This window comes from Triturus cristatus, chromosome 8 (genome assembly GCF_964204655.1).
Source record: "Triturus cristatus chromosome 8, aTriCri1.1, whole genome shotgun sequence".
In the NCBI taxonomy this organism is placed as follows: domain Eukaryota; kingdom Metazoa; phylum Chordata; class Amphibia; order Caudata; family Salamandridae; genus Triturus; species Triturus cristatus.
In genome coordinates, this window is record NC_140591.1 from 1,541,117,793 (window position 1) to 1,541,134,586 (window position 16,794).

At 47.4% G+C, this 16,794-nt stretch overlaps 1 protein-coding gene across 3 annotated transcripts in view; it reads right to left on the bottom strand.

Annotated features, from left to right (window-relative positions):
- INPPL1 (inositol polyphosphate phosphatase like 1) overlaps positions 1-16,794 on the bottom strand; it is a 1,340,026-nt gene that overhangs the window by 370,538 nt on the left and 952,694 nt on the right. For all 3 annotated transcript variants that reach the window (XM_085623407.1, XM_085623409.1, XM_085623408.1), the window contains one exon: positions 5,502-5,590. In XM_085623407.1, coding sequence (XP_085479533.1) covers positions 5,502-5,590 — 89 coding nt within the window. The remainder of the gene's footprint in view (positions 1-5,501; positions 5,591-16,794) is intronic.

Genomic DNA, 16,794 nt, shown 5'->3' on the forward strand with positions numbered 1-16,794 from the left:
AAAAGCCTTTATGGCAGGTACTCTGAAAAGTGATAGATGTTGTCTATTTTGTAGATATGCTGCTATGGCAGCAAGATGCAGTCTGATAGACGTGTAGGCTAAGTTGCATCTTTGGAGGTGTAGTAAGTAGCCTATGATGTGTTGGATAGACACATCTAGGGGATCAGTAGTTTTGTTATGGCAGTATATTACAAATCTTTTCCACTTGGCTGCATAGCATGCTCTAGTGGTAGGCAGTCTAGCTTCTTTGATGACGTTCATACAGTCAGGAGGAAGGTTGAGGTAACCGAATTCTAAGACTTCAGGAGCCAGATCGCTAGGTTGAGCCGAGCTGGGTCTGGGTGCTGTATCTCTCCATGGTTCTGGGTTAGGAGGTGTGGAGAGAGGTGTAATGTTTGGTGCGGAACTACGGAGAGCTCCAGCAATGTGGTGTACCATGGTTGTCTGGCCCAAGTTGGAGCAACTAGGATGAGCGTTAAGGAGTGTTGCTGTAGTTTGCGCACCACCAGTGGAATGAGTGGGAGAGGCGGAAAAGCGTTCGCAAATCTGCCTGACCAGTTAATCCATATCGTATTGCCTTTGGACAATGGGTGAGGATACCTGGTGGCAAAGTTTGGGCATTTGGCGTTTTGGTGGGTGGCGAAGAGGTCTATCTGTGGTTGCCCCCCCCCCATCTGAAAAAACGGTTGAAGAACTTGTGGATGAAGTTCCCACTTGTGGATTTGTTGTGTTGGACGGCTCAACAGATCGGCTATTGTGTTTTGGTCTGCTGGGACATGTTGGGCTAGGAGAAAAATGTTCTGAGGTATAGCCCACCTCCATATGCTCTGTGCGAGCTGAGAGAGCTGCAGAGAGTGTGTCCCGCCTTGTTTTTGGATATAATACATGGCTGTCATGTTGTCGGTGCGGACTAAGACAGCTTTGCCTGAAATGTGTTTTTGGAATGCTTTCAAGGCTAGGAATATGGCTAGTAGCTCCAGGTGGTTGATGTGGAGTAACTTTTGCTGAGGCATCCACCTGCCCTGCATGGTGTGATATAGTAGGTGAGCTCCCCAGCCGGAGAGAGATGCGTCTGCTGTCATGACTATTGGAGGAACCGGCTCAAGGAACGGTCGCCCTTTGGACAGGTTCCACCACTGCAGAGAGCGATGGGTACGACCGTCTACCAACACCAGATCTGTTAGGTGACCTTGAGCCTGGTTCCATTGGCGTGCTAAGCACTCTTGGAGAGGACGCATCTGAAGTCTTGCATGATGCACTATGAATATGCAGGAGGCCATCATCCCTATGAGTTGCATGAACACTTGAGCTGGAAGAGAGTGTTGCGGTTGGAATCTGGTGATAAGAGCTTTTATGCTTGTATCCTGGTGGGAGTGGGATAGGCTAGCGCCCTTGAGGTGTCTATTGTGGCACCGAGGTATTGTTGTGTGTGGGACGGTTGCAGCTGGGACTTGGCATGGTTTATTGTGAACCCCAGGTCGTGAAGTTGTTGAATAGTGAAGTGGGTGTGTTGCACACACTGATTGTATGAGCAGGCTTTTATAAGCTAGTTGTCTAGAAATGGGAAGACATGGACGTGTTGTCTTCTTAGGTGTGCTGCCACCACCGCTAGGCACTTGGTAAACACTCTTGGTGCTGTGGTGACTCCGAATGGGAGTACTTTGAATTGATAGTGCTGACCGTCCACTACGAATGTGAGATATTTTCTGTGAGCGCTGTGAATAGGAATGCGGAAATAGGCTTCCTTGAGGTCTAGAGTAGCAAGGAAGTCGCCCTGGGAAAGCAGAGGGAGGACCTGCTGAAGTGTGACCATGTGGAAGTGGTCTGAGTGTATGTATAGGTTTAGGGGTCTGAGGTCTAAAATAGGCCTTAGAGAGCCGTCCTTCTTTGGTATGAGAAAATAGAGGGAGTAAACTCCCTTGTTTTGTTGGTGCAGGGGAACTGGTTCTATTGCACTTTTTTGTAGGAGGGAGATTACCTCCTGCTTTAGCAGTAACAGATGTTCTTGTGACATTGGACGGTGTTTAGGTGGTATGGTTGGGGGGGTAGATGTTAGTTCGAGACAGTAGCCTGATTGAATTATTTAGTGCACCCACCTGTCTGAAGTGATGTTTGCCCAGGCAGGGAGGAATTGGTGGAGTCTTCCTCCGACTGGAGTGGAATGGTCTGGAGGAAGTGGAGGAAAGTCATGGGGTGGGGGTGGCGGCAGAGCGGGAGTTGCTGTTTTTGCCTCTGCCTTTGCTGTTTTTCCCCCTGTAACCACCCCTTTGGTAACCTCTAGTAAAGGTGGATTGGGTGGGAGCCTTGTAAGAGGTGGAGGGACTATCAGAGGAGTAGCCTCTATGGGTGCTTCTGAAGGATGAGTGACGAAAGGACCGTCTGGGAGCTTGCAACTGCAAGGCTCCCATAGACTTGGCCGTGTCTGTATCCTTTTTCATTTTCTCAAGTGATACGTCCACATTGGGGCCAAATAGGTGTTGCTCATCAAAAGACTGATTGAGTATGGAACTCTGGACTTCGGGTTTAAAACCAGAGATGCGTAACCAGGCATGCCTGTGCAAAAGGACACTGGTGTTTATTGCCCTTGAGGCGGTATCTGCTACATCTAGGGCAAAACGGATGAAGGTGTTAGTGATGGTTTTACCTTCCTGTATGCGTTCATTGGCCCTGTTTTTATAACTGTCAGGGAGGTGCTGCATTATGGACTCAAGCTCATCAAAATGTGCCCTGTCATACCTGGCTAACAGCGCTTGGGTATTAGCAATGTGCCATATGTTTGCTGCCGTGACGCTGTGCGTTTGCCAGAGGCATCCAGGAGTTTTGATTCCTTATCTGGTGGTGGTGCGTCACCTGATGTTTGGGAATTTGCTCTCTTCCTTGCATTAGAGACTACCAAGGAGTCTAGTGGTGCGGGCCTTTAATGTATACTGGATAAGTAGGAGCAGCCTTATACTTTTTTTCTATTCTCGGGTTGATGACTCGAGCTCTGACTGGGTCTTTAAAGATCTCTGGTGCATGCTTAATGACCCCTTTAAGCATGGGTAAAATTGAGGTGGACCTTTGTGTGGTATAAAAAGTGTCCATGAGAAAATCTCTCTCTACTGGGTAAGTATGAAGGGCAACCCGTGGTATTGAGCAGCTCTGTGAAGGAGCTGGTTGAAGCCGGTATTGTCCTCTGGAGGAGAAGGCCTGGAGGAATAGATGTCATCTTGTGGGGTGTAAGGGACATCTGGGACACTGTAATCATCCCAGGGGTCCGGGGAGCCAGTAGGGGTAGAGTCCCTAAGAGGTTGATCGTCCGCACCTCTCCCTGCATCATCCGAGGTGTTGTCGTCATCATCATCTACTGGGGTAGGTGATGGTGTAGGCGAGTGGTGTGGAGGAGGAGGAGGAAGAGGAGAAGGGATCCTTAATGTAGAGGTAGCAAAGTCTCTCTTTTTTGGTGGTGGTGCGGGCGCAGGCGTTTCCAGGGGTCGTTTCTTCATGCTAAGCATTAAATGACCAGTCTTAGGATCCTTCACAAGAGTCTTTTGAGTAGGATCTGGACAAAACAGTTCCTCTGTAGGAGGCAGACCCTTGAGAGTCAAAGGCTTCGGTGCCGTAAGCTTTTTCGGCATCGACCCGGTAGCGGTTCTAGGTTTGGAACCGTGTAGCTTGGTAGTGTCTTTATCAGATGGAACCTTTTGTTGTTTTTTCGTTTCCAAGGTCTTTGGCTTCGAAGAATCAGGGCCTTTTGGTGGGCGTTTTTTAGTCGCTCCGAGGGTGTTGTCGGTGCCGAGGAACTAGTGCTAGCCTTCGACGCAGAGTGCTTTGATGTCAAAGCAGCGGTTGGCGTGGATGAGGACGAGGACGTCTTCTTCTTCGGTGCCAGAGTATGTTTTCGGCACCGAGGGTAGGTTGACTCAAGCCCGAGTCACCTAAAGGCTTAATAGGCTTCTTTACCGGGCCCGAAGGCGGGGCATGGGAAGCAGTGTCCCGGTGTGCACCTGGGCCCGAAGGTGAAGGTGATACCAAAGCCTTTTTTGATAGTGTCAAGGGGGGGTTTGGGTCGGGGTCGATGTCTGCACTCACGGCCCTTTGAGCTGGAGTGATGTCTTCGACGTCGGAATCATCTGCTTCGGAGGCGCTGATGATGACTTCTTCGACCCGACCTTGCTCTGGAAAATCGACACCCTCTTGAAAGATGTCGTCGGGGATAGAAGATGACGAGCGCGCCATTGTTCGTCGAGCTCGTCGGTCCCGGATCGTCTTCTTGGAGAGGAAGGAGGCGCAAGCTGGACAGTCTCTGGCCTGGTGCTCCGGTGAGAGGCAGAGGTTGCACACTTCATGCAGGTCGGTGTGGGGAAACTTCGACCCACATCGAGGCCACTTTTTAAATGGCGTCCTTTCCATGAGCCGGAGATGAGGCCAAGGTAGGCCCGAAGGCCTTCTTCGATGCCCGGAAACGAAGACTTTGAAGTTGAAGGGTCGCGTGGATTGGGAAGACGCTATCAAAACAATACCATCGAGAAGGGAAGGATTGCGCGTCGAAAGAGAAAACCGTTAACGGTTCTGCACTGTAACGCGAGAACACATCCGAGCCCGAAGGCGGAAAAAAACAATCTGAGGATGGAGCCAATGCCCATGTGCACTATGATTTAAAGTAGGAGTCACATACCTCATGACTTTCCAAGACAACAACAAGCACAAACATCCAGGCACAACACCAGATGGCGATCTATGCATAGTGTGTAATCTGCAGCTCATATGCCTCGAACATTATTTTTCTTTAAACCTTGAAGAACAGAGCAACGGAGAAACAGAGAAGTCAACACAGGCGAGGGGTGGACTGGGCTAGAAATGAAATTTAAAAAGCCAGACAAGTAGGATGGGTGAAGTAGCGCATGAGTTATGGAGGGGAAAAGCAGCACAGAAAGTGCAGTGGTGATTTGATGGAGGAAACAACACATGCGTTTCCATGCTGAAATAAATAGACTAAAGGAATGTAAGCAATGGAAGGATACAAATCAACCAATCTACAGGATAGCAAAGAAACGTTTGAAGGGAGCAATAAACACAAAGAGGGAGGCAAGTCATTCAATAAAAGGCAATCAAATTAGACTGACAAGAAAGAAAACCAGTTGTAAGAAATGGGCTGACCCAAAGCACACTGTAAGCATTGGTATTGTCTACAGTAGTTCTATAGAACACAAAGCTGCCATAAGTTAATATCTAAACAGTGGTGTCGTCTGTTTCAGTTTGAGGGCAACGATTCTTTAACACCAGCTTTATCGTGTGGATAAAATATACTAGCCTTAATATATTCGTATGAAGAGAATGTATTTAACAACACAGCCACACCAATGTCTGTTTTCAAAGAGGGAGATGACATCAACTGATGCACGAACAATATCCTATGTGGTCTACTTTTCACAAGTACATCTATTTAGAATTGAATTGTGAATGCAAGGAATCTAGTGCCATGCTCATTTGCCCGACAACTTTCTTAAACATGAACATACCCCGGTAGGCTTCTGCTTGTGCCACACATACTGATCACGAGATCCTCGATCGTATCGGTAAGTCGGTGGGTAAGCGATTTCCTCCTCATCTGCAACACAAATCACCAACCACAAGGTTAGAAATATTTATCACCTCAACATCCGTAAACCACAGACAATCAATGTACCTTTAGAGACACCTCCTCTTGTATATTCATGACACTGATGTTAATTTATCCAATGTCGCCCAGGTTTTCTCAGAGTTTGAGGCCCTTTCAGGCATCAGGGTGAATTGGACAAAATCACATATTTTTGCTTTTCAAAAGACTGGCAGACCCCGCCTCACACTCAGTTAGATCCCTGACTACCATTCGAAGCGGCGATCTTTTGATATCTGGGTGTCAGCATCTATCACACACCTGAGGATGGCAACCTGGGTAAAATGATGCCTACATTCCTTGTTACGCAAAAACCAAAGGAAATGATGGACAGAGTGTTGAACATTGCAAGCACTCACCCCCAATCAACTGATCTGGGTTTAATCCATCACCGTTCTTTAGCCCACTCTGCCACCCCAGTTCAGACATTGCCATATGCAAATCAGTCTGACCCTGTGCCTCATGGGAACAGTCCAGCCCGAACTGCCAAGCCATGTCTTCCCTGGACCGGAAACAAGCTTCCTGGGACCGGTTTCTGGCATTTCAGCCGTCTTCAGCCAGGCTTGCTTCAATCCAGTGGCAAAGTGCTTTGTTCGCCATAAGTTGGCAGGGTATGGCTCAGACGCGAGTCCCTTGCTCACTTTGCCACTGGATTCAAGCAAGCCTGGCTGAAGACGGCTGAAATGCCAGAAACCGGTCCTAGGAAGCTTGTTTCCGGTCCAGGGAAGACATGGCTTGGCAGTTCGGGCTGGACTGTTCCCATGAGGAACCCTGGGGTCTGTAAAGTGCTTGGAAAGTGTGAAAACCACTACATCAACATTAAACCAAAAAATCCAGAAGTGGAACAACACCTAAATAAATACATGGGCATATCCCTTTAAAGGACGAAATCCCTCACTCACCAAAGGTGACATGCTTCATCATTTGGGATTCTCCAACCCAGAGGAAACGCCTAGTTCCTCTGGGGGCTACAACTCCCTCACTGTGAGGGAGGAGCTCAGGGATGTTTTGTTAATTAAGATGTTTGGATATGCTAAATCCACAAATGTAGAGCTAATGGTACGAGTGAGAGCGCAGCGCAAAGAAAAAGTTATTATTAATGCATGTGAAAAATGTGAAATTTAAAACTAGCTCAAGAACGTGAGACACAACTGTGATCGACATTCGATCACCAAGGCCGTGGGTTCTCAAGTGCCATACCAACTGCAACAGTAACAATCTGATATATATGATCACATGCCCTTGTCCATTACGTTATGTGGGCATGACCACTAGGAAGGTTAAGATCCGTATCCTTGAACATAAGAGCACAATACGATGTGGCAAGGCGTCAACTAAATTGACCCACCATTTCCTGACTATTCAACACAGTCCTAGTGATCTGAAGTGGACAGTCTTAGAGAAAGCATTTATCCCACCCCATCATACTGATATATCTGCTTTTCTGTTCAGGCGTGAACAATGGTGGGTGCACAAGCTACAGACAGATGTCTGCGGCATGAATGACGATATTCCCTGGTTGCTGTTATAGATTTTGACACTCTTAACTTAACCTTGCTATTCTGGTTTTATGATGCGCTCTGGTTGTGCTGCACCACATTCAATATGTGTTTTTTTTTTAACTGTCATGTGGATGACTATCGAGTTTCAATACTTTATATCCTAGCTACACAAACTATTTGCCATCCCACACGTCATTAGACGTGTTTTGTATTTTTCGGCGTATGTAGTTCTTTTGCACATTATTGTCTACTAAATGTGCTAATACAAGTGCAGTTCTGCATTATGAATGAATACTTACCTATTAATTATGTCTGAGGCACATGCTAGATATATACCAATGACATTGACTGTCGATTGTTTCAACTTGGTTGTGCATTCCGTTTTGTGTACAGACTTGGTTGTTTTTTTATCGATGTCACTATATTGGTATTTTGATGGTTGTGTGTAGTCTTGTTCATACACAGATACTTTGCATCTTTGCAAGCTTACTGGCTGCCGTTTTACACATTTTCTCACGTTGAGAATTCCGGGAATAACGTTATTCCTACATGTCTGTGTGGCCTTTGCTGGTGTATACGTGTGCTTTGTTCTCTTTTCTTTGCACATGTGCGCCTGAGAGACACTTAACTGCTTACACGCATGCCTGAAAAGGAGTGGTTTTTGACGCGCATGCTCCTTACGCAATTTGGTTCCGCGCGTGGTGATTCATTCTGCCCAAGTTTGTGATTGGGCACAAACACACACGGGGCTGTCTTTTTAAAGAAAGAACTTCCAGATCCCGGTACCTCCGGCTCAGGCTCACTGAAGCGCCGACGGACAGGTAAGCTCTGTTCAGTCTTCAGACTGCTACTTTGCTGGTGCGTAGGTTGTTTCCTTTTGAACACTGGGTTCTGTATTTGAGGCACTCCATCTGGGCTCTTCTCACTCACCATTATGTATTAAGAGACAGTTAGGGTTTTATTATTTTTTGATTTTCCGACCTGGCCACAAAATTGCGGAGTGCATTTCATAATTATCAGTGTGGGGTTTTCCCAACACAACGGTTTTAATTTTTGGCACTTTGTTTATTGACAATCAACTGTGGCTTGGTTACCATCTTCTGTATAAGAGTTATTTATTTTAATTTGACACTTTGGTTCCTGGCCTCTGATTTAGTTTTTCCTATAGACTTGGGATGCTCTTCTGAAGGGTTTAGAATCTAATGGTAATATCCCCCTTCAGGATGGAGACTTTTCCCACTAATTATTGGTCACCCTATCTTTTATAGAGCGGTGCTCCCTTCCTGAGCGGTTGCCAGGTAGAGGTGTGGTGACTTACCCAGTATTGACGGGTAAGTTGAACTCACCTCTTATCTTTCTTGAATTCAAGATTGATTTTGTGAAACGCCACTTATTTTGATATTTTGTTTTTGGTTTGTTTAGGTATATTACACCATTTATGAACATATCGAAAGAACGTGTACCTATAGTATCCTTTGCTTGGGTTCATCTGCACGCAGTAGCTATTTAGGTCCTGATGAAAGCCGTGCCTTCTTAGAGGCTACATGGCTGAAACATGTTGACCAGATATACCATCACCACGGTCTAAAAAATCCGTTGACTGCTGGTGCACTATTATTTAAACCCTAGCCAAGCACGTATTACGAATAAAGTTGTGTCTCACGTTCTTGAGCTAGTTTTAAATTTCACATTTTTCACATGCATTAATAATAACTTTTTCTTTGCGCTGCGCTCTCACTCGTACCATTACTTTACCAACTTCCCCCTTCTTCTCCCACGGTCTTTCTTTATGCAACAAGACTCTACTCTGGTCACCTTGATCTACTCTGGTCACCCTGATCTGGGGAGAAAGGGTGACGTCGGCGGTCCCTGGCTACTCTAAAACCTCCGGTGGACGCTGGAGGACTGGCCCTCCCAGATTTCAAACGGTATTGCTTAGTGCTTAGCTGCCCAGCTGCAGTCGGTGCCACGATGGCTCTCTCTCTCTGTATGAGAGGGGACTTCCGATGACTGATGTCAAGGATGGTCTTTTGAACTACCTCCTATACCCCTCCACTCGCCTAAACCCGCAGCCCACGGGCTGTTAAGCTGGGACCAATAAACTAACCAGCACAGTGAAACAGCTTTATCCATCTATCCCCTTATTAGGCCTCCCCACAGCGGCGGGATGGTTGAGATCGGACACTTACAAACTTGCCATGCGGTTGGACTCTCTATTGCTGGCAAACTCTCTTTCTTAATGGTGAAGGGATAAGTTTCTCTTTGCTAGTGGTGGCCTGCGATCTCCCTCATGGGGCAATTTCTCGTATACAAATGCATATGACACTCTTTCACCACTCTTTTTCATACTCGATCTCAAATGCCCCGACACACGTTGTGTACCAAACGCTGCACACCGCAGACACCTGGGGAAATGAATACAGTGTTTTTTTAAGGGCATTCCAACAACAGTTTGACCTATCCCGATCCACTCTTAGAAAGGCTTGGGAAATCAGGCTTAGAATACATGAATATCCTCACTCAGTGTCTAGAGGGGCTCGTTTTAAATATATTCAATTTAATGTTTTAAACAGACCCCCCAAAAAAATAATGACTTTAAAATACAGTGGCCGATTAATGACATTTGATGAGTATGCCAATTAGCCATTTTAGCTACTCAGCTGTTTCATTCTGCAGGAACTTAATTCCTTTGCTTTCCAAATATTGTGGATAATGATTTTCCTGTTTGGAACCGTGTAGTTTGGTAGTGTCTTTATCAGATGGAACCTTTTGTTGTTTTTTCGGTTCCGAGGTCTTTGGCCTCAAAGAATCGGGGCCTTTCGGTGGGCGCTTTTTAGTCGGCTCTGAGGGTGTTGTCGGTGCCGAGGAACTAGTGCTAGCCTTTGACGCTGAGTGCTTTGATGTCGAAGCAGCAGTCGGCGTGGATGACGACGAGGACGTCGTCTTCTTCGATGCCGGTGTATGTTTTTCGGCACCGAGGGTAGGTTGACTCGAGCTCGAGTCACCTAAAGGCTTAATAGGCTTCTTTACCGGGCCCGAAGGCGGGGCATGGGAAGCAGTGTCTCAGTGTGCACCTGGGCCCGAAGGTGAAGGTGGTACCGGTGGGCATCGATACACTAACCACGCTAGTAACTGCTGAAATTGTTAAATGGTTTGTTAGTCTTCGGCTGGCTTTTATTGTACTAAACACTTGGGGTGCCATTCTATTGGTATTCTGATCATTAATTATGTTTCTAAAGAATGCGGTTAGTTGTCATGGCTAACATTGCTCTATTTCAAATATGTCAACAACAAAAAAAGTCTTGCTTGTTCAAATGAAGTACTATCTCTTTAGACGTAAAGAACAAGTTACTTACCTTCGGTAACGCTTTTTCTGGTGGATACAGTATCTGCCTGTGGATTCCTCACCTTGTGAATATCCCCTGCGCAAGCATTCCACGTAACTTTTTTTCCCCAGCTCTCTACGCCGATGTGGACGTCATAATGCTTCGGCTCCGCTCGCGACTCCGTATGACGTCACCAGAGCCATAAGAGAGCCACGTCGGCGTGATGACGTCAGTTCCACCCATTTTTTCCGTGCCTCCGAGGCACACAGGTGGACCAACGACAGATTCAAAGTATACACAGTATACAATATACAATCAAATATACATAGTACATAAACAAAAGGAAAGAAAACAAGCCGTTCCTACCAATGTACCAGAAAGAAAGAAGCTACAAAGCATAACAACATCCCAAGCAAGACATCTTTTAAGGTATACAAAGGTGGACAACGGAGAGGCAGGTGGGCCAGTGAGGAATCCACAGGCAGATACTGTATCCACCAGAAAAAGCGTTACCGAAGGTAAGTAACTTGTTCTTCTGATGGATAAATCTGCCAGTGGATTCCTCACCTTGTGAATAGATTCCCACAGCAGTCCCACTCCCGGGGGAGGGTGTCCACCTTCCTATACCAAAAAGTCTTGCTAGACAGAGCGCGCTACGCGGCCCTCCCTCCTCATCTCAGAGTCCAAGCAATAATGCTTTGCGAAGGTATTGAGGGAGGCTCAAGTCGCAGCTTTACAAATGTCTGCCACAGGAACACCCCTGGCCAAAGCAGAAGTAGACGATTTAGCTCTAGTTGAATGAGCCCCAATACCCTCAGAAGGAATCTTACCAGCCAGGGCATAGCAGATCTTGATGGCAAGGATGATCCATCTCGATAAAGTGCGCTTGTGCACAGCTCTTCCTTTAGAATGACCAACATAACCCACGAAGAGCTGATCGTCCAGACGAAAGTCTTTCTTTCTGTCCAAGTAAAAGCTCACAGCTCTATTTGGGTCCAGGCGATGAAGTCTTTCCTCCTCTTTGGCGGGATGAGGAGGTGGATAAAAAACAGGGAGAGTAATAGACTGCCCCAAATGAAACGGAGTAACTACTTTAGGCAAGAAATCAGCCCTGGTCCTGAGAACCATCCTTTCAGCATGTAATGTTAAAAAAGGGGGTTCAGAACTAAGAGCTTGAAGCTCACTCACCCTCCTTGCCGAGGTTATGGCTACAAGAAAGACCGTCTTAAAGGACAACAGCCTCAAAGGACAACTATGAAGAGGCTCAAACGGAGTCCCCATCAGAAAAGTTAAGGAGTAGGTGGAAACCGGTTTGTAAGTCCTTTGATAAACCTTAGAACAATAGGAGATTTAAATAATGACAGTTGATCAGGAAGACATAGAAAAGCCGATCAGGCTGATAGATAGCCCTTGACCGTGGCCACAGCACAGCCCTGCTGAGCCAGGGAAAGAGCAAACTGAAGCACATCAGAAAGATGGGCTTTTAAAGGGTCAATGGATCTCTCTCCACACCACTTAAACTTAGACCACCTATATGAGTAAGTGGACTTGGTGGAGTGTCGCCTTCCCGATAAAATAACATCCACCACATCAGGCGGGAGAGAGAAAGAACTCAGGTTGCCCTGTTCAATCTCCAGGCATGAAGGTGTAAGCCCTGGAGGTGGGGGTGTAGAACCTGCCCCTCCGACTGCGAGAGGAGGTCTGCCCTCAGAGGGAGACGGAGCGGAGGGCACGAGGAGAGGTGGAGAAGATCTGTATACCACACCCTTCTTGGCCAATCCGGAGCGACCAATATAACTTGGGCCCGGTCTTGGCAAATCTTCCTCAGAACCCGAGGAATCAAGGGTATGGGAGGAAACGCGTAAAGGAGTTGTGAGCCCCAACTCAACTGAAACGCGTCCCCCAACGCTCCCTGCATCGGATACTGGAGACTGCAGAATGACAGGCAATGTGCTTTCTCGCGGGTGGCGAAAAGGTCCACCCGAGGAGTCCCCCACGTCCGAAAGACATGACCAACCACCTCTGGATGGAGCCTCCACTCGTGGTCGGCGGAGAACTGCCGACTGAGACCGTCCGCAGGTACGTTCAGCACCCCGGCCAGATGATTTGCCATTAGACAAATCTGATGGTCCTGAGCCCAGGACCATAGACGCAGAAACTCTCTGCAGAGATAACGCGACCCCACTCCTCCCTGCTTTTTGACATACCACATCGCGGTAGTGTTGTCCGTCAGGACTTGAACCGACTGACCGCGAAGGGATGGGAGGAAGGCCTTGAGTGCCAAACCAATCGCCCGCAATTCCAGAAGTTGATGTGAAGCAACCTTTCCTCTGGAGACCAAAGACCCTTGATCTCCAGATCCCCCAGATGAGTACCTAGGGAGGAGGCATCCGTTATCACTGTGGCCACCGATGAAGGCAGATGGAAGGGCTTCCCTTGAGACAGATTGCCCTCCACGCTCCACCAAGATAGATCCGCTGCAGCTTCTCTGGAGATCCTGATCGACTCCCTGAGATCTCCGTTGTGCTGATACCACTGCCTGCGGAGGCACCACTGGAGCGCCCTCATGTGCCAGCGTGCATGGTTGACCAACAGAATGCAGGAAGCGAGCAGACGAAGGACCTTCAGAACTGGAACAACCGCTCCATTGTGGAATAAAGGGATCATCTCCTGAATGTCGAGAATTCTTTGAGAAGGAGGAAATGCTCGACACACAGTAGTGTCCAGTACCGCCCCTATGAACAGGTTGCGTTGAGAGGGCACCAGGTGAGATTTGGGCACAGTGATCGAAAAACCCAAGTCGAATATCAGCTGAGATGTTACCTGCAGATGATGTTGCACCATCTCTGGGGACTCTGCCTTCAGAAGCCAGTCGTCCAAGTAGGGGAAAACCAGAATCCCCGACCTCCTGAGATGGGCAGCCACCACTGCCATCAGCTTCATGAAGACTCGAGGTGCGGTAGTAAGACTAAACGGGAGGACCGCAAACTGGTAGTGTTGCGACCCAACCGTAAAACGGAGATACTTGCGACTTCAGGATTGGAACATGGAAGTACGCGTCCTGCAAGTCTATCGACACCATCCAGTCTCCTTGCTGCAACGCTTGAAGAACCTGCGCAAGGGTCAGCATCTTGAATTTCTCCTGTTTCAGGTAAAAATTCAAGACTCTGAGGTCCAGAATCAGACGCAATCCGCCGTCCTTCTTGGGAATCAGGAAATACCGGGAGTAGCATCCCTGACCCCTTTCCTGCTCTGGAACCACCTCTATCGCACCCTTTTGAAGCAAAGCTAGAACCTCCTTCTGCAAAAGAAGCAGATGGTCTTCTGAGCAATAACCCTGGCAAGGAGGGTAAGGGGGAGGAAACTCCCGAAAGGGAAGGGCGTACCCAGTCTCCACGAGGTTTAAAACCCAAAGGTCGGTTGTAACAGATTTTCAACCTCGCAGAAAGTGGGACACCCGACCCCCCACAGGTCTCACATGATCTAGGATGGGGGATCTAGGGCTGCTTCCCTGAAGCTTCATTGGGAGCAGAGGAGGCAGGAGATGAAGATGGCTTGCAACCAGAACCTCTCCGTCCTCTGTCTTCCTCTATACGATCTATAGAGGGGATTCTGCTGCTGCTGTTGCTGCTGCTGCTGAGGCTGCCAGAAGGAGCGAAATGAAGATCTGCCAAAGCCTTCCTAAGCCCAAATCCTTTAGTAGGAGTCTGCAGACCCAAAGATTTCGCCGTCACCTTGCTCTCTTTAAATATCCGCATGGCGGAATCAGCCTTTTCGCCAAAAAGTTTTTGTCAAGGCAAATCTACCAAGGTGGCCTGAACAGCCGTAGAAAAACCAGAAGAACGAAGCCACGCTTGCCTCCTAGTGGCTATCGACGATCCCATTATCCTTGCCACAGAATCAGCCGTGTCAAGTCCCGACTGAATTACCTGCCTTGCAGCAGCCTGAGTGTCAGTGACCACCTCCATAAAAGACGCCTTATCCCCTTCTGGCAACTTAGGGGCTAATGATTTCATAGAGTCCATCAGACCATGAACGTAGCGCCCTAGTAAGCAGGTGGCATTAGTGGATTTAAGCGCCATGCTCCCTGAAGAAAAGGCCTTTTTAGCTGCCTGATCAGCCTTTTTGGACTCCCTGTCTGCAGGAGTCTGAGGGAAGGCTCCTGAAGCACGCTTCGAGCATGAAGCCTGCACCACCAGGCTTTCTGGAGAAGGGTGAGAAGACAGAAAGGGTAAGTTACTTACCTGTAATTCTAGTTCTCTTCCAGGGGTATCCTCATCAAAGTCATAAGCACTGAATATTCCCGCCCATGTGCGGGGACCCCGGAAATAATAAAATTATATATGTAAAAAACATACATATATACAGCTCTGTATATGTATAAACATATATCATTTTTTCCAAGCAAATGCAGCTCCCATAAAAAGGCTAGGCAATGTAAATATACACATCCAATAACACACATATATCTATATATATGTATAAAGGTATAACAATACACCCAAATCTCTTTTTTTTTTTTTTTTTTTAATGAGGTAAACACTCATGAGAAAGCAAAAAATAAAGAGAACAAACTGTGGAAAAACACAGATGTATAACACATTGCCAGCCTGCAGGCTGCATTGCAATACAATACCATAGAGACTAAAAAGCCCTGTACAGGTAAAAACTGGCACCGTGCCTTTAAGGCAGCCCTGACTTCCATATCCCATCATGCCTCAGGGGTGACAGTTAGGTCAGTTGTTCTTTGCGGGACCGTAGTCCTAAACACAAAGATATACCTTTTCCATAATGAATAATACACCTCTTCTCATTTGCCTGGGGAGGTGGGTGGGTTGCTTATGACTTTGATGAGGATACCCCTGGAAGAGAACTAGAATTACAGGTAAGTAACTTACCCTTCTCTTCCAGGGGATCCTCATCAATAGTCATAAGCACTGAATAGAGTAGCAAGCTCCCCTTCCACCAGCAGGCAAATGAAACTAAGGTTGTATCACCCATGGAGAAAAAGAATCATGAAAATGATTATGTTTGGAACAGATTCCTCAAGGAGGCTTGTCCTACTTGAGTGTCTGCCCTGGTGTCCGAATCCAGACAATAATGCCTGGTAAAAGTGTGGACAGATCTCCAAGTGGCTGCCTTGCAGATCTCGGAGAGTGGGACATTATTGAGAAAAGCCGCGGTAGCCGCTTTTCCTCTTGTCGAATGCGCTTTAGGGCGCGCCCCCAATGGTTTCTGAGCCAGTTGGTAGGCCAAAGTAATACTAGAAACAATCCACCTAGCAATGGAACGTTTGGATGCAGCAAAGCCCATACGGACAATCCCATAGTTCACAAACAATTGGTCAGATTTCCTGATATTCTTAGTCCTATCTAGGTAGAATTTTAGGACCCTTCTGACATCCAGAGAATGCAACGCCCTCTCTGCCGGAGAGGAGGGGTTGGGAAAAAAGGTTGGTAAGGAGATGGCTTGGTTTACATGAAACTCCGATACCACCTTGGGTAGGAACGAAGGGTGAGTTCTCATCACCACCCTATTTAGATGAAAAACAGTGTAGGGTTCTTTAGAACAGAGGGCCTGTATCTCACTGACCCTCCGTGCTGAAGTGATGGCTATTAAAAATGCTGTCTTCCATGTGAGGTGCTGTAGGGTAGCCTTATGAATAGGCTCAAAAGGTGAACCCATGAGCTTCGACAGAACCAAGTTTAGCTCCCAGGAAGGAGAGGGAGGTCTAACAGGGGGATAGACTTTCTTGAGTCCTTGCAAGAAATCCTTCACTACCTGCACTTTAAAAAATGACTGCTGTGAAGGCGAACGCCTGTATGCTGTTATGGCTGCTAGGTGAACCTTTATGGAAGAAAATTTCAACCCTGCCCTTGCTAAATGTAGAAGATAGGGCAAAATTACATCCTCTTGGCATTTAGTGGGATCATAATGATGCTGAGCACACCATATATAAAATCTTTTCCACTTACAGAAGTAGGAGTGTCTTGTCGAAGGCCTCCTGGCTTCCTTCAGTATGGACATACACTCTTGAGGGAGGTTCAGATGGCCATACTGGAGGACTTCAGGAGCCATGCTGTTAAGCTCAGCGAGGGAAGGCTGGGATGGTAAATCTTCCCCTGCATCTTGGATAACAAGTCCGGCCTGCACGGCAGCCGCTTGTGGGGGCGGATCGACATGTGTAGGAGATCCGTGTACCACCACTGCCTCGGCCAGTCCGGTGCTATGAGTATCATCTTGGCAGATGAATTCTGTAGCTTGGTCACCACCTTGGGAATTAGTGGGAGAGGCGGAAAAGCGTACACAAATGTCATTGACCAATTGA